The sequence below is a fragment of the Neodiprion virginianus genome, chromosome 3 (genome assembly GCF_021901495.1).
Source record: "Neodiprion virginianus isolate iyNeoVirg1 chromosome 3, iyNeoVirg1.1, whole genome shotgun sequence".
Lineage (NCBI taxonomy): Eukaryota > Metazoa > Arthropoda > Insecta > Hymenoptera > Diprionidae > Neodiprion > Neodiprion virginianus.
The window spans coordinates 127,211-142,601 of NC_060879.1; the positions used below are offsets into that span (position 1 = coordinate 127,211).

The window sequence follows — 15,391 nt, forward strand, 5'->3', positions numbered from 1 at the left end:
TCAACAATTATCTATCATGCAATTCCTAACCGAAGAAGCAATGCAAAAAATAGCCAAGAACACATGGACAAAAATGTGGGGTTGGTTCGTAAGCTTCGGCACTCTCACCGCAGGAGGAATCGGGATTTGGGTAACCATCCAAATAACCAAATTCATCCTCGACACAATAATCCACGGATATGCTCTGAGAAAAGCCTACGGGTGCAGCTTTCACATGTTTGGAGCCATATGGAATTCCCTGACCAACCTGCTCTTACATCTAGCCAGGCAAAAACAAGAGGATGATACGGAATCCAAAGGACCATCTAACAATCAAACTAAACCGCCGCCACAACCAAAACCTTTAGACATATCCTGGAACCAAGAACAACCAAAACCGAAACACTGCTCCGGAATCCCCGAGATACACATGGACATGTCAATCAAACACGAATACGCAATACCCAGTTCCTTCAAGCAAGAAGCACCAGCGCCAAAACCTACGGTCACGCGATATTATGAATCAATGGGAAACAATGCGAGCAACGTTAACCAGACCAAGCCAACAACAGAACAAGACGGAGAATACAAAACACCCCAAGGAATGCCGATACCCATATACCCCAATTTAAATATGAAGCCAGCAACCCAATCACCAATTGCAAAAAACGTCTCAACATCGACCATGAACCCCAAGGACAACCAAAGTACCGTATGGATTGAGAAACCTACAGCACCCAACGACCGTCAGGAAGAATGATCGAGCAGAGGCTCGCCATTCTTGCATAAGGGGGGAGGTGTAACATCCGACCGGAACGACCGTATGTTTTATCGACTATTATTACTGCATGTTACTTTTATCAACTAACCAAACTCGAAATACGAGAATCTTGTAACCATAAGAAATTAAAACAACTGTCTAACTATTTGGAATATCCCTAGATGGAAATAACTATGAAATTTACTAGCCGAGGCTTAAAAACCATGTTACGAGATCTTCGTACTACAGAGAACTATAATACTATTATGCGTTATTATATATCATATTAACACTATAATTAACTAACACAATTATACCCAATTATTATATAGCACTCAACAATGCCATTTGTGCATTTGAAGCTGAGAGCTATACTATAAGCAATATACGCTTCACTATATAGCCTGGAGTATAGAAGACTGTAAAACCATAGATAAACGCATAACCAATATAATGTAAAGATAGCACTGCTGCAATAACCCACAAAACCAGAGACTGCAAAACCATCAAACCGTGAATGCTAATTACCCAGCATGAACTATACCTTATTCCGCAACGCCGTATTGTAGGCAACACGCGCTACGTTTTGAAGGCAATGCAGATCTCCAATGTGGAACCATACAGAGCCTTACCTAGAGAATACATTAGGAAACTTACCGACGAAACGAAAACGTTCTAGAAGCTTCCAAGCCGATTCATATCAATATAAGAATGAACAACTACAGAAGGGAATCATATACAAAAGCACACATGTAAACCTGCTCTAAAGCTATGAATCATCAAACTACTAAATACTCTAAATCTGTTAAGATAATTATAACACAAACAACTAAGGATATTCGCAGCAGCGCGATTCTAATAATGTTAAACAAATAACAAACTATGTTCATAAACAATAGCTATTGTACTCCAGGTTAACAACGACAGTAGTCGACTATAATACATATGTAATTCTATATAGATATAGCTGTAAAACTAACAAACGACAGGTAACCAGAATGAAATATGGGCTTTGTAACGAACAAGATAGCAAAAACATTAAGAGGTAGGCAGGAAGAAGTTAAGTGGCTGAGGGGCGCCAGAAAGGGGGCTGGCGCCACAAAAGGGGCTGGCGCCACAAAGGGGGCTGGCGCCACAACGAAAAGCCCACGCAGTTCGGAGAACTACGGAACAAAGTCCACGCACCTACACCACCGCACCAAGCAGCGATATACCATACGTAAAAACCTACGATATAGTAATAGCTAAAGAACTAAGATAACGGGCGTGTATGCGCGAGGATGTCGTGACCTAATTAGAATTCCTAGAAAAAGAGGGGAGGTGCGCAAAGGTGACCAAAAAACTAGAGAGGGGGATCGTTCTGCGCAACGATCGACCCCTATAAAAAGGGCGACCGATCACTCGATCGCTCTCTTGTGTTTCTACCTCCAGATTCGTCATCTAGTTCCGGTACAGTCTCGCGGTAAAATCCTTTAGCCTTTTGCATTAAAACTTTCATACAACGTTACTCTGCCCAAAAGTTCAGCGAACTTAAAATCCATTTTGTCATACTAAGTTTAAGATCTTACAAAGTGTAACTCTGCGTTTGTGACTTTTAAATATCAAAACTTATAAAATAAACCAAGTTAGTCAAAATATCCAAAATATTAAAGTCAGTTATTCCGCTAAAACCTCTCACCAATCTACAAGTCATCGCATCCAGAATACTCTCGAAAAGGTAAGCCAAATTAAATCTTTTATCCAACAATTTCTCCCTCTTCGGTTCGTTCGATTAGAGCGACAGAATGCCCGTTGTCCGGTGTATTTCAATACTTAATCGGTAATTGGTGACCCAAACTACTGATGTGAGTCTGGCTGTAGCTGCGTGTGAATGTTTCCGGTGTCTAACATCTGGAGATTTCCACTAGGTACCGTTCCGACGTCACAGATGACTAGTCGCACTCGGTGCGCACTAAAGTGCGATTTTCCCAGTTTTTAACCAATGGCTGTAGCGATTTGCTTGAAAACACACAAGTACTGCAGACTGTTGAAAACCACGGACTTATAGACGGATCCCAAAGCATAGACTTTAAGCTATGATTTCCGTGTTGAAAACAATGCACGACGCCGCCGGTACCATAGGTAGTGACGGGAACGTCATGAGGACTTCACCTTAATGAAGATAACTATAAACCACGTGCTAGGAAGTGAACGACGCATCTCAATGTTACAGAAGTTGTAGAGAATCAGTTTGTAACTTCTATTATACAGTATGTTGTAAATCCATATTTCTTTTTTCATGAATTTTTTTCACCGCATTTAACGGTGTAATCACTCATTCGCCAACCACTATGGATTCTTCAGGCAGTGCTCACCGTTCAAATTCTGTTGAGGAATGCACCAGAAACGTAATAGGTGGTAAGCAAAAATGATCTTGCATCACAATTAACACGTTTGCATCTTACATATACAATCAAACCCCACCATCAGCGAAGCATTTCTTTGTAATTGGTGACAGATAACCTATTTCGAAAGTGTATGCAACCAAAAATACCAATCTTTCAGCTACATTGAAGGAGCAAAAGGCAGTGCTTAGAAAAGAGATTCAGGAGCTGGAAGAACTTAATTTCCAAATAGAATGTTGCCTTAATATTTCCAAATTTGGTGACATCAAGCATCTATTTGACTTTTCCACGCAATCCCTAATCGTACCTTCGAAGAGATTACCTGACACTGACACAGAATACATTGACCAATTGTATCGGCTTGCAGGAATGCACTGTACCAAGTTTACTGAAAATGAATACATTTTCAATTTTGTTTCATCGAGTGTTGATACTGCGGATCGTATTTACACAGTACAAGTTACTTGTGTCTCAGACAAGCTAAAACTTGGCAAATGGGTGATGCCGATGTCAATAAATATGAACAGTATTCTTTTAGAAACTCCACTAACGAGAACCTGTGATTTGAAATCCTTTTTAATGAACTGTAAACACCACATCGAATGTTACACTAACAGAGTGAAACAGTATAATGAGTTGCAAGTAAATAATTAAGTTCTACCCATATGATTCCAAATGCTTTGTCGATTGATGAAACAAACTACAGCGGTATGCATACGTAGTCTAAACATTTGTATTTCAGGTTTTCCTGACAGATCAATCAGGGTGCTATTTGGATTCAAACTTTGGACATACTCTTATTTCCTTGACATGGTTTGGTATGCAAGAACTGGATTCCGGAAACCTATACAATATTACATTACATTTGGTATATAAGTCTGACAGAGTTCGACCGCATGAAATGAAAATTGATTCTTTGGATTCAAAGAACTTGAAGCGTACTACGACAATTAAATTTAAAGCATACTTTAAAAATTTCAAATGTTCTGCTTTGAAAAAAGGATTCCAAAAAACTACTACTGCGATGGAAACTCATGTAGCATGGACGAAAGGAAATTACCAAAATGCTGAAGAACTAGATTTGAGTGTAACTGGAATAGAGGTAAGACTAATAACTGTATATATTGATTTCATTTAAAAGTTCAATTGAATAAGTGTTAAACCTGTAAAAATCTAAAAAATTGATATCTCAAGCAATTTTATCATATCCTCAAGCTTATTCAAACTTTTGCTGTAGTTGACAGGTACAAAAAAATGTATCGCACTAGTGAATCCTTTTTTTTCTCCATTGTAGCAATTCATAGCTGCATTGTGCTCCTGTTATTAATATTTAAAAATTTTGCTCTCGAAAAGGAAAAATGTGTAAAGTTATACTACTTGGTTATACTATATTTGTATTACTCATTTCACTGTTTATTGATGTAACATTCTACTCCATCAAATTTTTAGGGTGGCAGCACACCAAATGCAGAAGATGGTTCTGCAACTAAATCGAGAAGAGTTGGAAAGAAATCAATTAATCGTCAGTCGAATCATAACAATGCAAAGATATCTTTACACAGTTATGAATCGGCAACTAGAAAACCGAGTTCTGTTGGTCCAAATTCAGAACTGGTCGAAACCTGTCATTTAAGTATGCCTAATCCAGTATATCAAATGAAAGAAAAATATGGCAAAAGAAAAGGTAAACGGCAATCAACGAATAATACGCCAAAATCAAGAAACGAAGCAGCCCATACTTCAGCTGTGCCTAAAGCTTCAAGTGAAAAATTAACATCTATAAAAAATTTGAGACACGACTCTAACCTGAAACAGAGTACTTTGCGATTTGAACTTGAAAAAAAAAATGAAATACAAAATGAAACACCTACGACAGAGTTGCTAACATCGACCAGGGGCAAAACTGTATCACAAAAATTAAACATGAACTTGACTGGATTGAAAAATCACAAGTTTGGTACCAGTACCCCGGTATCCAATTTAATTCGGAACAAGAGGCAGTTTGTTGCCGATGATAATACTGAAGTAAGCCCTATCATATCAAAGCGCATTACAAATTCGAAAAGAGGACGAAATGTGTAAAACGTAAATAACTAGGATATGCACATATTTTGTTTCAATATATATGTATATATTTATTTTTTTTCAATACATTGCGCCATTACAAATATAAGGTGGGATAGATCCCAGGTAGAATATTCTTGTACGCAAATGTTATTGCGATAACGTACAAATTTAATCAGAAAAGAAACACGCATTGGTAATAAATCAGTTTATATGGATTGCAGGCTCTTGTGTGTACTCTGAAATTTTATCACACACGAATAAGGTTTCATAGCAAAACCTTCTCTTGTTGGTAGAAACAACTACCACCGCTCGTTACATTAGTCACATAAGCCATGGAATATCGTGTTTGAGTTTTGTGACACATGCATATCAATCGGCAATTACCGGTGCTCAATCGTTGTGAACTAGCCTGGCCGCGAGAAAAATGCAGACAATGTGTAACAATTTTTCTCTTCTCATAAAATTCAGTGATAATGATTTTGAATGCGCATCACTGTAATTCATATTTATGCAGCTATATTTCAGTTAGCATTCAGCCTAGAATTTCCCGAAGGTGTAGGTGTACCCGCAATACTCATATACCAATCGGCTGCATCGTTGAATTTAAGTGGCATAATCATCGCGTAGACGAATTACTATCAATGTTGGCAGCCTTCTGACTAGAATCGAGTTGAGTGCCACTGTCTCGCAGTAGTAGTACCTCCGCGCGACGGTGAGGTGGGAGAAAATTTTACTCCGTAGTTGTCAGTGTTCTTCGGTCAGTCCCGCGACGAATTGGTCTCCGTTTGCTCAGGATCTGTGAACAATTACGGGGTGAAAAGCGGATACATTGACCACCATAAACGTAAGTGAGGTGGATTTAACAAGTTTTGTAGCGGCCGCCGTCGCTACCACATGAATACTGCGACAAAAGTGGGAACACGTAGGGTCCTATGATCAATGAACTCCGAGTGGATGTGTCAGGGCCGTAGGTCGGGGCGTGCGAGCGGTAGAGCCTCGTCGACTGTCTCTCTCGTTTCATCCATCATTACGGGCCTTTTGTTCAGTGCTTTTCTACGGCGACGTTGTATCCGTGAAATTCGTTACGGTACTCATGTTACCATGCCGTAATTGTGTTAGACGCGTACTTATCAGTCAATATTTTCATCTCCGTACGTGTATCTGGAACTTGTTTTCGGATATCCGACAGAGAGGTAAGCATTAGTTAGTTACGGTGCAACGCTACGGTACATACTGCAGCTGCGGTATGTAGCCAACGGTGAACCGCGAAGCTCTATTATTTATCCGAATTTCAACTGCAACGTTATACCTAGGCGATACACGGTTATAGGAGTGTGGCATTGATTTTTGATAAGGCCCCATCCGACTCAAAATAGAGCCCCACTCGAGTTGAATGGGCTGTGAGTAGATGAAAGACCTAGGCGAGGCCACTAGAGAGGCGCCTTGGAAGCTTTATACGGAGCCTGATCGTGATTATTCTTTCTTTTACGATCGGTGTGCAGAACTGTGATAGTATTCATGAAGGAGGTTTAACCGAACAATCTCCTTTATAACACCATAAAGTATCAAAGTTGGTACAATTTCAAAATGAGGCATCAGCTGGATGCCTATCATTTTCTATACTTGTCTGCTGGTTTCTAAATGATTATTTGAATACAAATACACGCCGGATTAGTTAAAGACATGGTAATGCAACTGGTTAGCAGCATTAAAACAAGACATTCTGTTTCAACTTATGAAATTACTTACTTTCACGCGCCCAATTAAAAAAATATTCATACTATAATAGGCATTGACGGGGACTAATCGAACAAGGGCATAAATCAAATTAATGCAGGTTGGTTTATTAAGAATGATAGCTGATATGTCACTCGCGCTTGTTCGAAGCCTGTAACTTGCATGACAATATTGTAGCGGGTGGAGTCAATTACGTGTCAGCCCATTAATAATGGGCCATTATACCTAGAGATCAGTACCAGCCGACGGATCCAGGCCACATGGGGAACCTTATTCTTATAACTTTATCTTGTGTGAGAAAAGTGACAAACGCCTAAATGGGCTTTTTTCATTGGTCCAAACGACAGTTTCTTACTTTCACGGCCGTGCCACAATCAGCCGGATAAAGCTACAGAATCCCCCACGGCCCGAGCTAAACCGTTGAAATGCACCGGAAACATTGTGTAATGCAATGATTAAATTTCATTTTCCAAGTTTACCGTAACTTCGCCTCTTGTTTTCTCTTCGGTATTGTTGGGGAACATGTATCTAGGTATAAAAAACGTATATATTATAGATATACCTATGCGTACGTACGCCACCTGCATGAAAAAATCTCTTATGATGTACATATGCAGTTTCCGCCCGATGACCGATGACCACCCCCGCAGTTATTTAATCGCAAAGAATATATGCAGCTACTAATTAGGCACTGGAACGGCGTAGTTTGTTAAAGAAAAGTGCCCATAGGTATACAAGTTGTTTGTTTCAGATGACCACCTAACGGATACCATAGATCGTCGTATTCCTCGACGTTCTGAACGACACATACCGCGAGCTCCAAGAGCCTATAACGTCAAATTACCGTTGTAAGATAAATGGTAATCACGCGAAGATGAATGACATTGAGAATTTGGGAATTAATTCCGCCGGGGGCATCGGCTCGAAAATGCCGCACAGCCACTCGACACCAGCCGGCGTTGACGGCGGCAGCCGGACACCACCTGCAACGCCGAGGAAGGCTGGCAAAATGCTCGCTGTTCGCGTGCAGATGCTCGACGATACCGTCACAATGTTCCAAGTTCAGGTAAACACAACAATTTGCATAGGAAATAATCGAACAAGGGCTTCTACTTTTTTTCGCAGTTATTCCTTGTACTCCATCGCACGGACAATCTAAGATATATGTAATATTGCCCAAAGTTTGTGAAATGAATTCGAGAAATATTTAAATGACCCTTCCGGTTAAGTTTAGGTTAGATGACAGGGTGTCTGGACGTCATCTCGATGGCTGTATATACCCAAATGTATGTTAGCTAGTTCCCTCGTCGATCGTTCGTCGTTTGTGCATGGCACGGGTAGCTATATCACTGCTTGGATTCTAAGTAATGCATTTAGAGACCCTTAGATTGATTTTGACGTATTTAAGGCCACCGGTGTAGTCTGCTGCCACCTGTTAAGAATGTCAAACACACGCATTTGGTCGGCTTGGATGAGTCAGAATCGATCGGAGAGTTCGTGTATACCTGCCTATTTCTCACAGAATACCGATTTAACGCACATGGGTGATACATGTATATGATAATTGTGACCGAGTGTCTACTGTATCGTTTATGCAATATCGTTATCTCAATTCTGCAAATAATTTTGAACGTCCTTTTTACCAATCACAGCCCCAACCTATTGTGCTAAGCACTGATTTGCAGCGTCTTGATTTCTCGCACCGTCATTTATGTCGCACAAAGTAGCATTTGTGACGTTGGGTAGAGAATTGTAGGTACCCAGTAAATAGAGTTTACTACTTGGTCATTTTCTTCTTTTTCGAATTAAGCTGTCATTGAACAAACCTGCTGTGTATAAATTGATGCCCTTGGTTGATATCATAGATTAAATAATTCCCTGTTGATTGGAAAGATTGACAGCCAGCCGCCGCACACCATACCGCATAACAGACCTATAGTTAATATTATATGTGGTCCTTTTCTTTTCCTTGCCTGAAAAGCTTTCAAGGTCAGCTTTAATTTGTATAGGAACTACTAGCCAACCTTAAATTTAAGTATACAGTGAAATTGAATTTGAATTGAAATTGAATGCAGTTGATTTAAGTTAGTGACTATGATATCCTCACCTCGGATCATTGTGAATTACCGTAGACAAGTGATTGCAAGATTTTGTAGTTTTACCTACGATGTTAATCTTTGTACAATTTCTTCTTTCACTGAATTCTGGATTGATGAAGGCCTTTTAGGTTCCGAAAGTATTGAAACTGAGATCAGCAATGTTCTGGAATGCTGCTGTTTAGCATTTATTTTTTACTGAATCTAAAACGGTTTGGAATCCTAATAACGATCAACTATTCTTTTACTTTTAACTCATACATGTCTCGTTATTTCTTGACCCACGAACCAATGTCAAATGTTTTTTTTGAAAATTGCCATTTCAATAGGAGATCTTAATTCTTACTAATGTTTGGCATCGTATGTCTTACACGCTTTACAATGGAGGCATTAGAACATTTCTAGAAATTGGTGAAGAATGTTGTATCTTCCTCAATATGATGTAAACTTGCCATGTGAGAAATTTTATTTTGACCCTACTTTGGTGACGGATCTTGCCTGTTTGGAATGTCTGCCGTAAACTCTTCAGACACTGGCTCAACATAGTTTCCAATTACTGTCACATTTTACACAGCGGTACTTTTATATTTGGTATGTGCATATTAATCGCATAATTTTTACAGGCAAAAGCGTTGGGCAGAGTATTATTTGACCAGGTTTGCAAACAGCTGAATCTCTTGGAAGCGGATTATTTTGGATTGGAATACCAAGAATTAAATGGGACAAAGGTTGTGGCAATAAGAATTAAACTATTTATGTCTACTGCTAAATTGAACCCTATATACTCCAGGTTTTCTTTCTTTTTAGTATTGGCTGGATTTAGAGAAGCCTGTTTGCAGACAAGTCGGACTTACTCTGGTAGACCCGCTTCTGCGGTTTTGTGTGAAGTTTTATACCCCAGATCCAGCACAATTAGAGGAGGAGTTTACCAGATATTTATACTGCTTACAAATAAAACGGGATTTAGCTCAAGGGTCGTTACAATGCAATGACAATACAGCTGCGCTAATGGCCAGTTATATCGTGCAAGGTACGCTCCTGGATATTTATGCAATTTGACACTCACCGACCCGTCCTTCATTCCATCGCAGGTTCACTTTACTCAACTGCATTGTCTAGCTCGATTATTTTCTGCATTACTTCCAATTATTCTTAATGTGTACGACCTCAAAGTGACGCGGAAGCATTGATTACTTTAATTTAAGCACAATAGCCCTGTTGGCAACGAAATTGCTGTCATACTGGTTACTTCGCTTATCTTCTCACTTGCTGTTGTTCATGACGCATTTTATAGTGTGTTTGTAAATTTCCATAGAACTCTCTGGCTTACAATTAGAATGATTGAAAAGTTTATAAAGAAGTGTAATGCTGAGCCTGTTGGCCAATCCTGTGGGTAAAAACCACCTGGTATAATCGACCTGGTGTTTAAGTGGGTCGACCTGATTGGTAAGTTCAATATATTTTTCCAGCTGAATGCGGTGATTACGTTATAGAGGATTATCCCGATCACACTTACCTGTCGACATACAAATTTATTCCTCATCAGGACATGGAATTGGAACGTCGTATCATGGAGAATCATAAAAAACATGCGTAAGAATATTATTGATTGTTACTTTTATGTCAATTCTAAACTGGATCAGGATAATTTTACATACAGAAAATAAGAATTCCAAAGACTCAGTGTCAATCATATTAATTGAAATTTTCTATGTTTAACGAAGAACATTTCTTTATCTAGTTTCCGCAGTCGTCATACTAACATGAATAACTTTTTATTTCACCACACAGTGGACAGTCTCCTGCGGAAGCAGACTTGAATTTATTGGAAACGGCTCGGAGATGCGAATTATATGGAATGAAAATGCATTCTGCTAAGGTTTGTGGTGATTATTATTTTTTGGCGATTAATAACAAAATTATCGATTGTTGCGTAGACTGACATTACCTGTTCTTGTTTACAAGGACCACGAGGGAGTTCCTTTGAATCTTGCTGTGGCACATATGGGTATCGTAGTCTTTCAGAACTACACAAAAATAAATACATTCAGCTGGGCAAAGATAAGGAAAATCAGCTTTAAACGAAAACGATTTTTAATCAAATTACATCCTGAAGGCTATGTGAGTATGTTTGTATCTGAAACTGAAGTTTCGCAATGCCTCTTTGATTCATTGAATTCTTACCACTTTTGTGTAAGATCGTAGTGCAATATTGAGGAAATCACATAATTCTAATATATGTATATTATCATAGAGAGTGATGATTGATTAAGTTCTAGCAATCTTTGTGCTTATAGGGATATTACAAAGATACAGTTGAGTTCTTTTTTGAGGGGCGCAATGAGTGTAAAAATTTCTGGAAGAAATGTGTCGAAAATCATGGATTCTTCAGATGTTCTACTGTAAAACACGTTGTTCGGCAAAAAACTCGAGTCTTGAGTCGCGGCTCGTCCTTTAGGTATTTAGCTTATTGGCTTTTAGACAAAGTAAATACACATCTAATTGAATTCGAGAACCAGATTTCATATTCATTCTGACATCAAATGAAAGAAGAACATTTCGTAATCCCGTTAGTCCACAATTTACATGACATGTTTCCTCATGTTTAGGTACAGCGGCAAGACTCAGAAGCAGATTGTAGAATTTGTCCGAGACAACTACGTCAAGAGACAAACGTTTCATAGGTGAGTAATATCTGATTAGGATTAACCAATTTCTTGTGAATAGTCTATACATACGAGGAAAAGTCTGTTACAGGTAGTGCATGCATTAAATTCATGCGTATACACATATTCCATTTCTACTCCCACCTAGATATTGATTTGGTCTATTAACTTTTCATTGATGTATTCATACATAAAGACATAAGTAGTAAATGACAAGAAATAGCATGTCCTACACTGAGGTAGACATTGGTCTACTGCTAGGGATCGTGTCAATAGATACGAAAAATTTTTTTTTGCCACTACTTATTTAAATTTTTTTCACATCCGTTAGATTTCACTAATTGAGCAGTGCATCCATTTGTAAAATAACTCATAACTCGCATGTAGCTAATGTTAGCCACTTCAGGGTTTTGAATAATTCGTTTTACCACACGCTTAGGATCATAGGGATACTCTGGGGATATTGTTTTTTATAGAGTTATTTGTTAAATCTCATCTCCCTCAGGTGTCTATTGTATTTGCGTTGGTTTGTTTGTTTGTTTGTGCATTTATTTTATGTTTGTCAGTGTTGCCTGCACGGACGAGGGTTGCGGGGAGTCAGGCTCATCATCAGGCACGATTAGACCTGAATAATTATTGTATTCTCTTTATGATAGATAAATAATCAATAACTTGGTCGACTAATGCACGCGCGTGCATCACACGGCACAACCATGCACGCTTACACACATATATAAATGCTCAAACAGTGTGCGCATTTGTGTGTGTGTGCATGTCCGTACGCGCGCGCGTGCGCGTGTGTATTTAACATGTTTGGATACATTAATCGGGAGGATTCGCTGAACTGAAAAAGGTACCTACGAGCAGTAAACGAATACGTATCCATGTATTTGGACACATACCTTCGAATAGCTACAGGTATTCCGTTCTATGGATAATTGTTCGTTTGCAGCCCGTAAGTATCATTTGCCCGTCACTAAAACCTAATGGTATGGTGTACAGTAAAGAGTTTAAAAATACTTTTGTATAGTATTGCAGTTCAATACCTCTACAACGGATCTTTCTTTAAAGAGAGACTAGAGGCATAGCTAACGAACTTATAATCGTCAATGATTATTATTATTCAACAGGTGTCATATTTTGATAAGGTCTTTCACATGAATTTTCAATCCGCACTAGTGACATTAGTTGTCAGAATTATTATCTGAACTGCCTTATAAATCACTGCTCTGTGATTGTTCATTTGTGAGGGAAATTATAGTCCAGAGCTTGTCTACTGGTATTTCGAAGAATAGCTGAGAATGATGGTTTATGTAGTGTTAACACAGTGGGGGTTTTTGAGGCATACATCGATGATTTTTTCAGTATTAACAAATAGAACTAAAACATATTTTTTAAGTGAAAATTCTCACGGCGTGCCTCCGTATGGAGATGAGTCAATGAAACTGTCACACAGACATTAACTTCTTATGGTGAGCCTCTTTACAGAGAGGGAATATTGCCGCGTATCGTATTATAAATTATAGCACAATAACATCAATCTATTCTAAACCTATAGTTGTAGTGCGTTGATTTGAGATGAGAAGACATAAATATATTTCATCGTGACATTTGAAAAGCACTTATTCTTTTTTGGCCATAAGATAATATTTTTAAATTGACGGCAAAGGAGTTTCACTTTAACCGCGCGTAAAGGTTACACCCGGACGATTATGTGATTCTCTTTCAAACAACTATTGTCCGTTGGTTATTTTTTTATTTAAGGAGTGTTCGTACACTGCTACAGTGGGAAAACGACTCCACGCACTGTGTGACAAGTTGATTAACATTGGGTATTCACTAGATTAAACCTAATCGAAAAATATAGGTACTAAAGCAGTCACAAGATGCAGTCCAGTCGTCTTAAATTACAGTGGTAGGGAGCAGTAAAGGCACAGACTAAAATTGCTTGTGAGGAAGAACTGAGGCTTTTGTATTTTGACAAAAAAATTTGGGATATAATCAAAGGTAGCAGCAACCCTGCCCAATAAAATTGTAATAAGTAATACGAATGCTTGAAGAAGTTGGTTCCAAACGAGCATTTGACAGCATAAGTCTGATGCTGAACTTGACTCTCTCTTGCTCACAGGTCCAATTCGTTCCGGCAGACTAGCGGTGGTAGGGCACTGCAGGGCTCGGAGGGGGGAGGTTATCGTGGCGCCACCCCAAGCAGCTCCCTTATGGGCAGCTCCAGCATCTCTGCCCACCCCCTCCTGCCCCTTGGCGACCCTGGTACGTACCACCACTGACAACAACACCATCACACAAAAGCTTTATTTCTTTACTTTCTGAGTATTGTTGAGTCATATTTTTTATACAATACTCTTCTATTCTGTTATATTTCTTGTTTTGCATTCCCTTCTCGTTTAGTTCGCTTTCATTCAATTATTGCAAGACTTGCTGTCCCATATTGTAGCGTAGCCTATAATTAGTGCAGTATTCTTAGGATGCTTCTAATTGTAAGTCGACATACATAACCGAATCGAAAGTTTTTACAATTTCTATGGGGCTTTTTGAATCTTGAAAAGTGCCCATCATGCTTCTAAAAACTTAAAAATATAAAATATAAAAATATTTCTGTCACTTGTCAGCTAAGTAGTAGGCACACCCCTGAGCGTACGAATTTCTGATTGATAATCTATGTCTCAGAGAACAGAGCTTTGATCACTATGTCAAATTCGGGTAGCTGGAGTATAATTATAGTGCCGTTAAGAACAAACCATACATAGGTGTAAACTTCTTCCCAAATGCCACTACCTACTATTTACTGACACTCTGACTCACGTGGATTTGTCAAGTCGAGCCAAAATAATGGAATTTTGAACCGAATATGTATGATAAAATTGACCGGGGTTTGACCTCAATTGATCTCCAGTTTTGGGAACACCAGCTCTGTCTCTGTCATGCGGCTCGATGACACTGGATTCTCCGACGACTGCGACGAGTGTCTCGATGGGAGGGACGACGGATCGCCGTCGCGAAGACACAGCTACGTCCTTTCGGACGCTCACCTCTATCGACATTCACTCCCCAGCCACTCCCAACCTGGCACCAGCGCCATTGCATCATCTTCATGCCAGCAGTCAGCAGCGGATTTCAACAACAGGTCGTATCAGCCCCTCTAACAGCAGTCCCCTTGAATTCCCACCACCTCGACCTTTGCCTCGACATCCATGGCAGCGCTCGGCCAGCTGTCGCGATCTTTACGCTTCGAGCTTTGAAGATTCTGGCAAGTCGCGTTCCAGAAATGGCAAAAATTCCACAAACTTACCCCTAGAACCATTTCAATTACCTTCTCAAGGCGAACTTGACAAGCCTGTTACTCGATACGACGAGACTAATCGGTCGTACAGCGCAGCTAGTTCGAAATTACCATCCCTTGACCATGACCCGATACCGGATAAAGTTTATAGCAGCTCTTATCCTGGCACTTCATCATTGTCCACCGAATCTGGACATGAGGAGTCCGGCCCAGCCGGAGATCTCTCACACGATGATTTATCCCACGATTCTTATGAATTGTTGGAACGTGAACACGAATTTGAGTACCCCGAGTCCGACTCGAGTCCTCGAGACGAGCCAGCGTCGGAAAATTCCGACGAAGGTATTGAACATGAATTATTCGAGATGGACTCGGAAACAGACGCATTTATTAAGCACAAA

General features: G+C 39.5%; 2 protein-coding genes across 7 annotated transcripts in view; both read left to right on the forward strand.

Annotated features, from left to right (window-relative positions):
• Nucleotides 1-2,746: 2,746 nt before the first annotated feature.
• Nucleotides 2,747-5,405, forward strand: LOC124299928 (uncharacterized). Of its 2 annotated transcripts, none has more exons than XM_046753389.1 (4): nt 2,747-3,136; nt 3,284-3,765; nt 3,866-4,225; nt 4,573-5,405. In XM_046753389.1, exons 1-4 carry the CDS (start codon nt 3,070-3,072, stop codon nt 5,203-5,205), a joined length of 1,542 nt encoding a protein of 513 aa, XP_046609345.1. In that variant the 5' UTR covers nt 2,747-3,069; the 3' UTR covers nt 5,206-5,405. The 2 variants fall into 2 exon arrangements, with proteins under 2 accessions (XP_046609345.1, XP_046609346.1); XM_046753390.1 differs by having other exon boundaries at nt 3,491-3,765.
• A 485-nt stretch (nt 5,406-5,890) lies between these two features.
• LOC124299925 (FERM, ARHGEF and pleckstrin domain-containing protein 1-like) overlaps nt 5,891-15,391 on the forward strand; it is a 32,089-nt gene continuing 22,588 nt past the window's right edge. For 2 of the 5 annotated variants that reach the window (XM_046753379.1, XM_046753381.1), the window contains exons 1-11: nt 5,891-6,034; nt 7,679-7,993; nt 9,647-9,751; nt 9,831-10,053; nt 10,493-10,616; nt 10,815-10,902; nt 10,989-11,144; nt 11,321-11,481; nt 11,633-11,707; nt 13,818-13,960; nt 14,604-14,834. In XM_046753379.1, the coding sequence (XP_046609335.1) occupies nt 7,802-7,993; nt 9,647-9,751; nt 9,831-10,053; nt 10,493-10,616; nt 10,815-10,902; nt 10,989-11,144; nt 11,321-11,481; nt 11,633-11,707; nt 13,818-13,960; nt 14,604-14,834 (1,498 nt within the window). In that variant the 5' untranslated portion in view covers nt 5,891-6,034; nt 7,679-7,801. Of the gene's footprint in view, nt 6,035-6,061; nt 6,384-7,678; nt 7,994-9,646; nt 10,054-10,338; nt 10,470-10,492; nt 10,617-10,814; nt 10,903-10,988; nt 11,145-11,320; nt 11,482-11,632; nt 11,708-13,817; nt 13,961-14,603; nt 14,835-15,391 lie in introns of those variants that run through there. The other 3 variants (XM_046753380.1, XM_046753383.1, XM_046753382.1) reach the window with 3 other exon arrangements.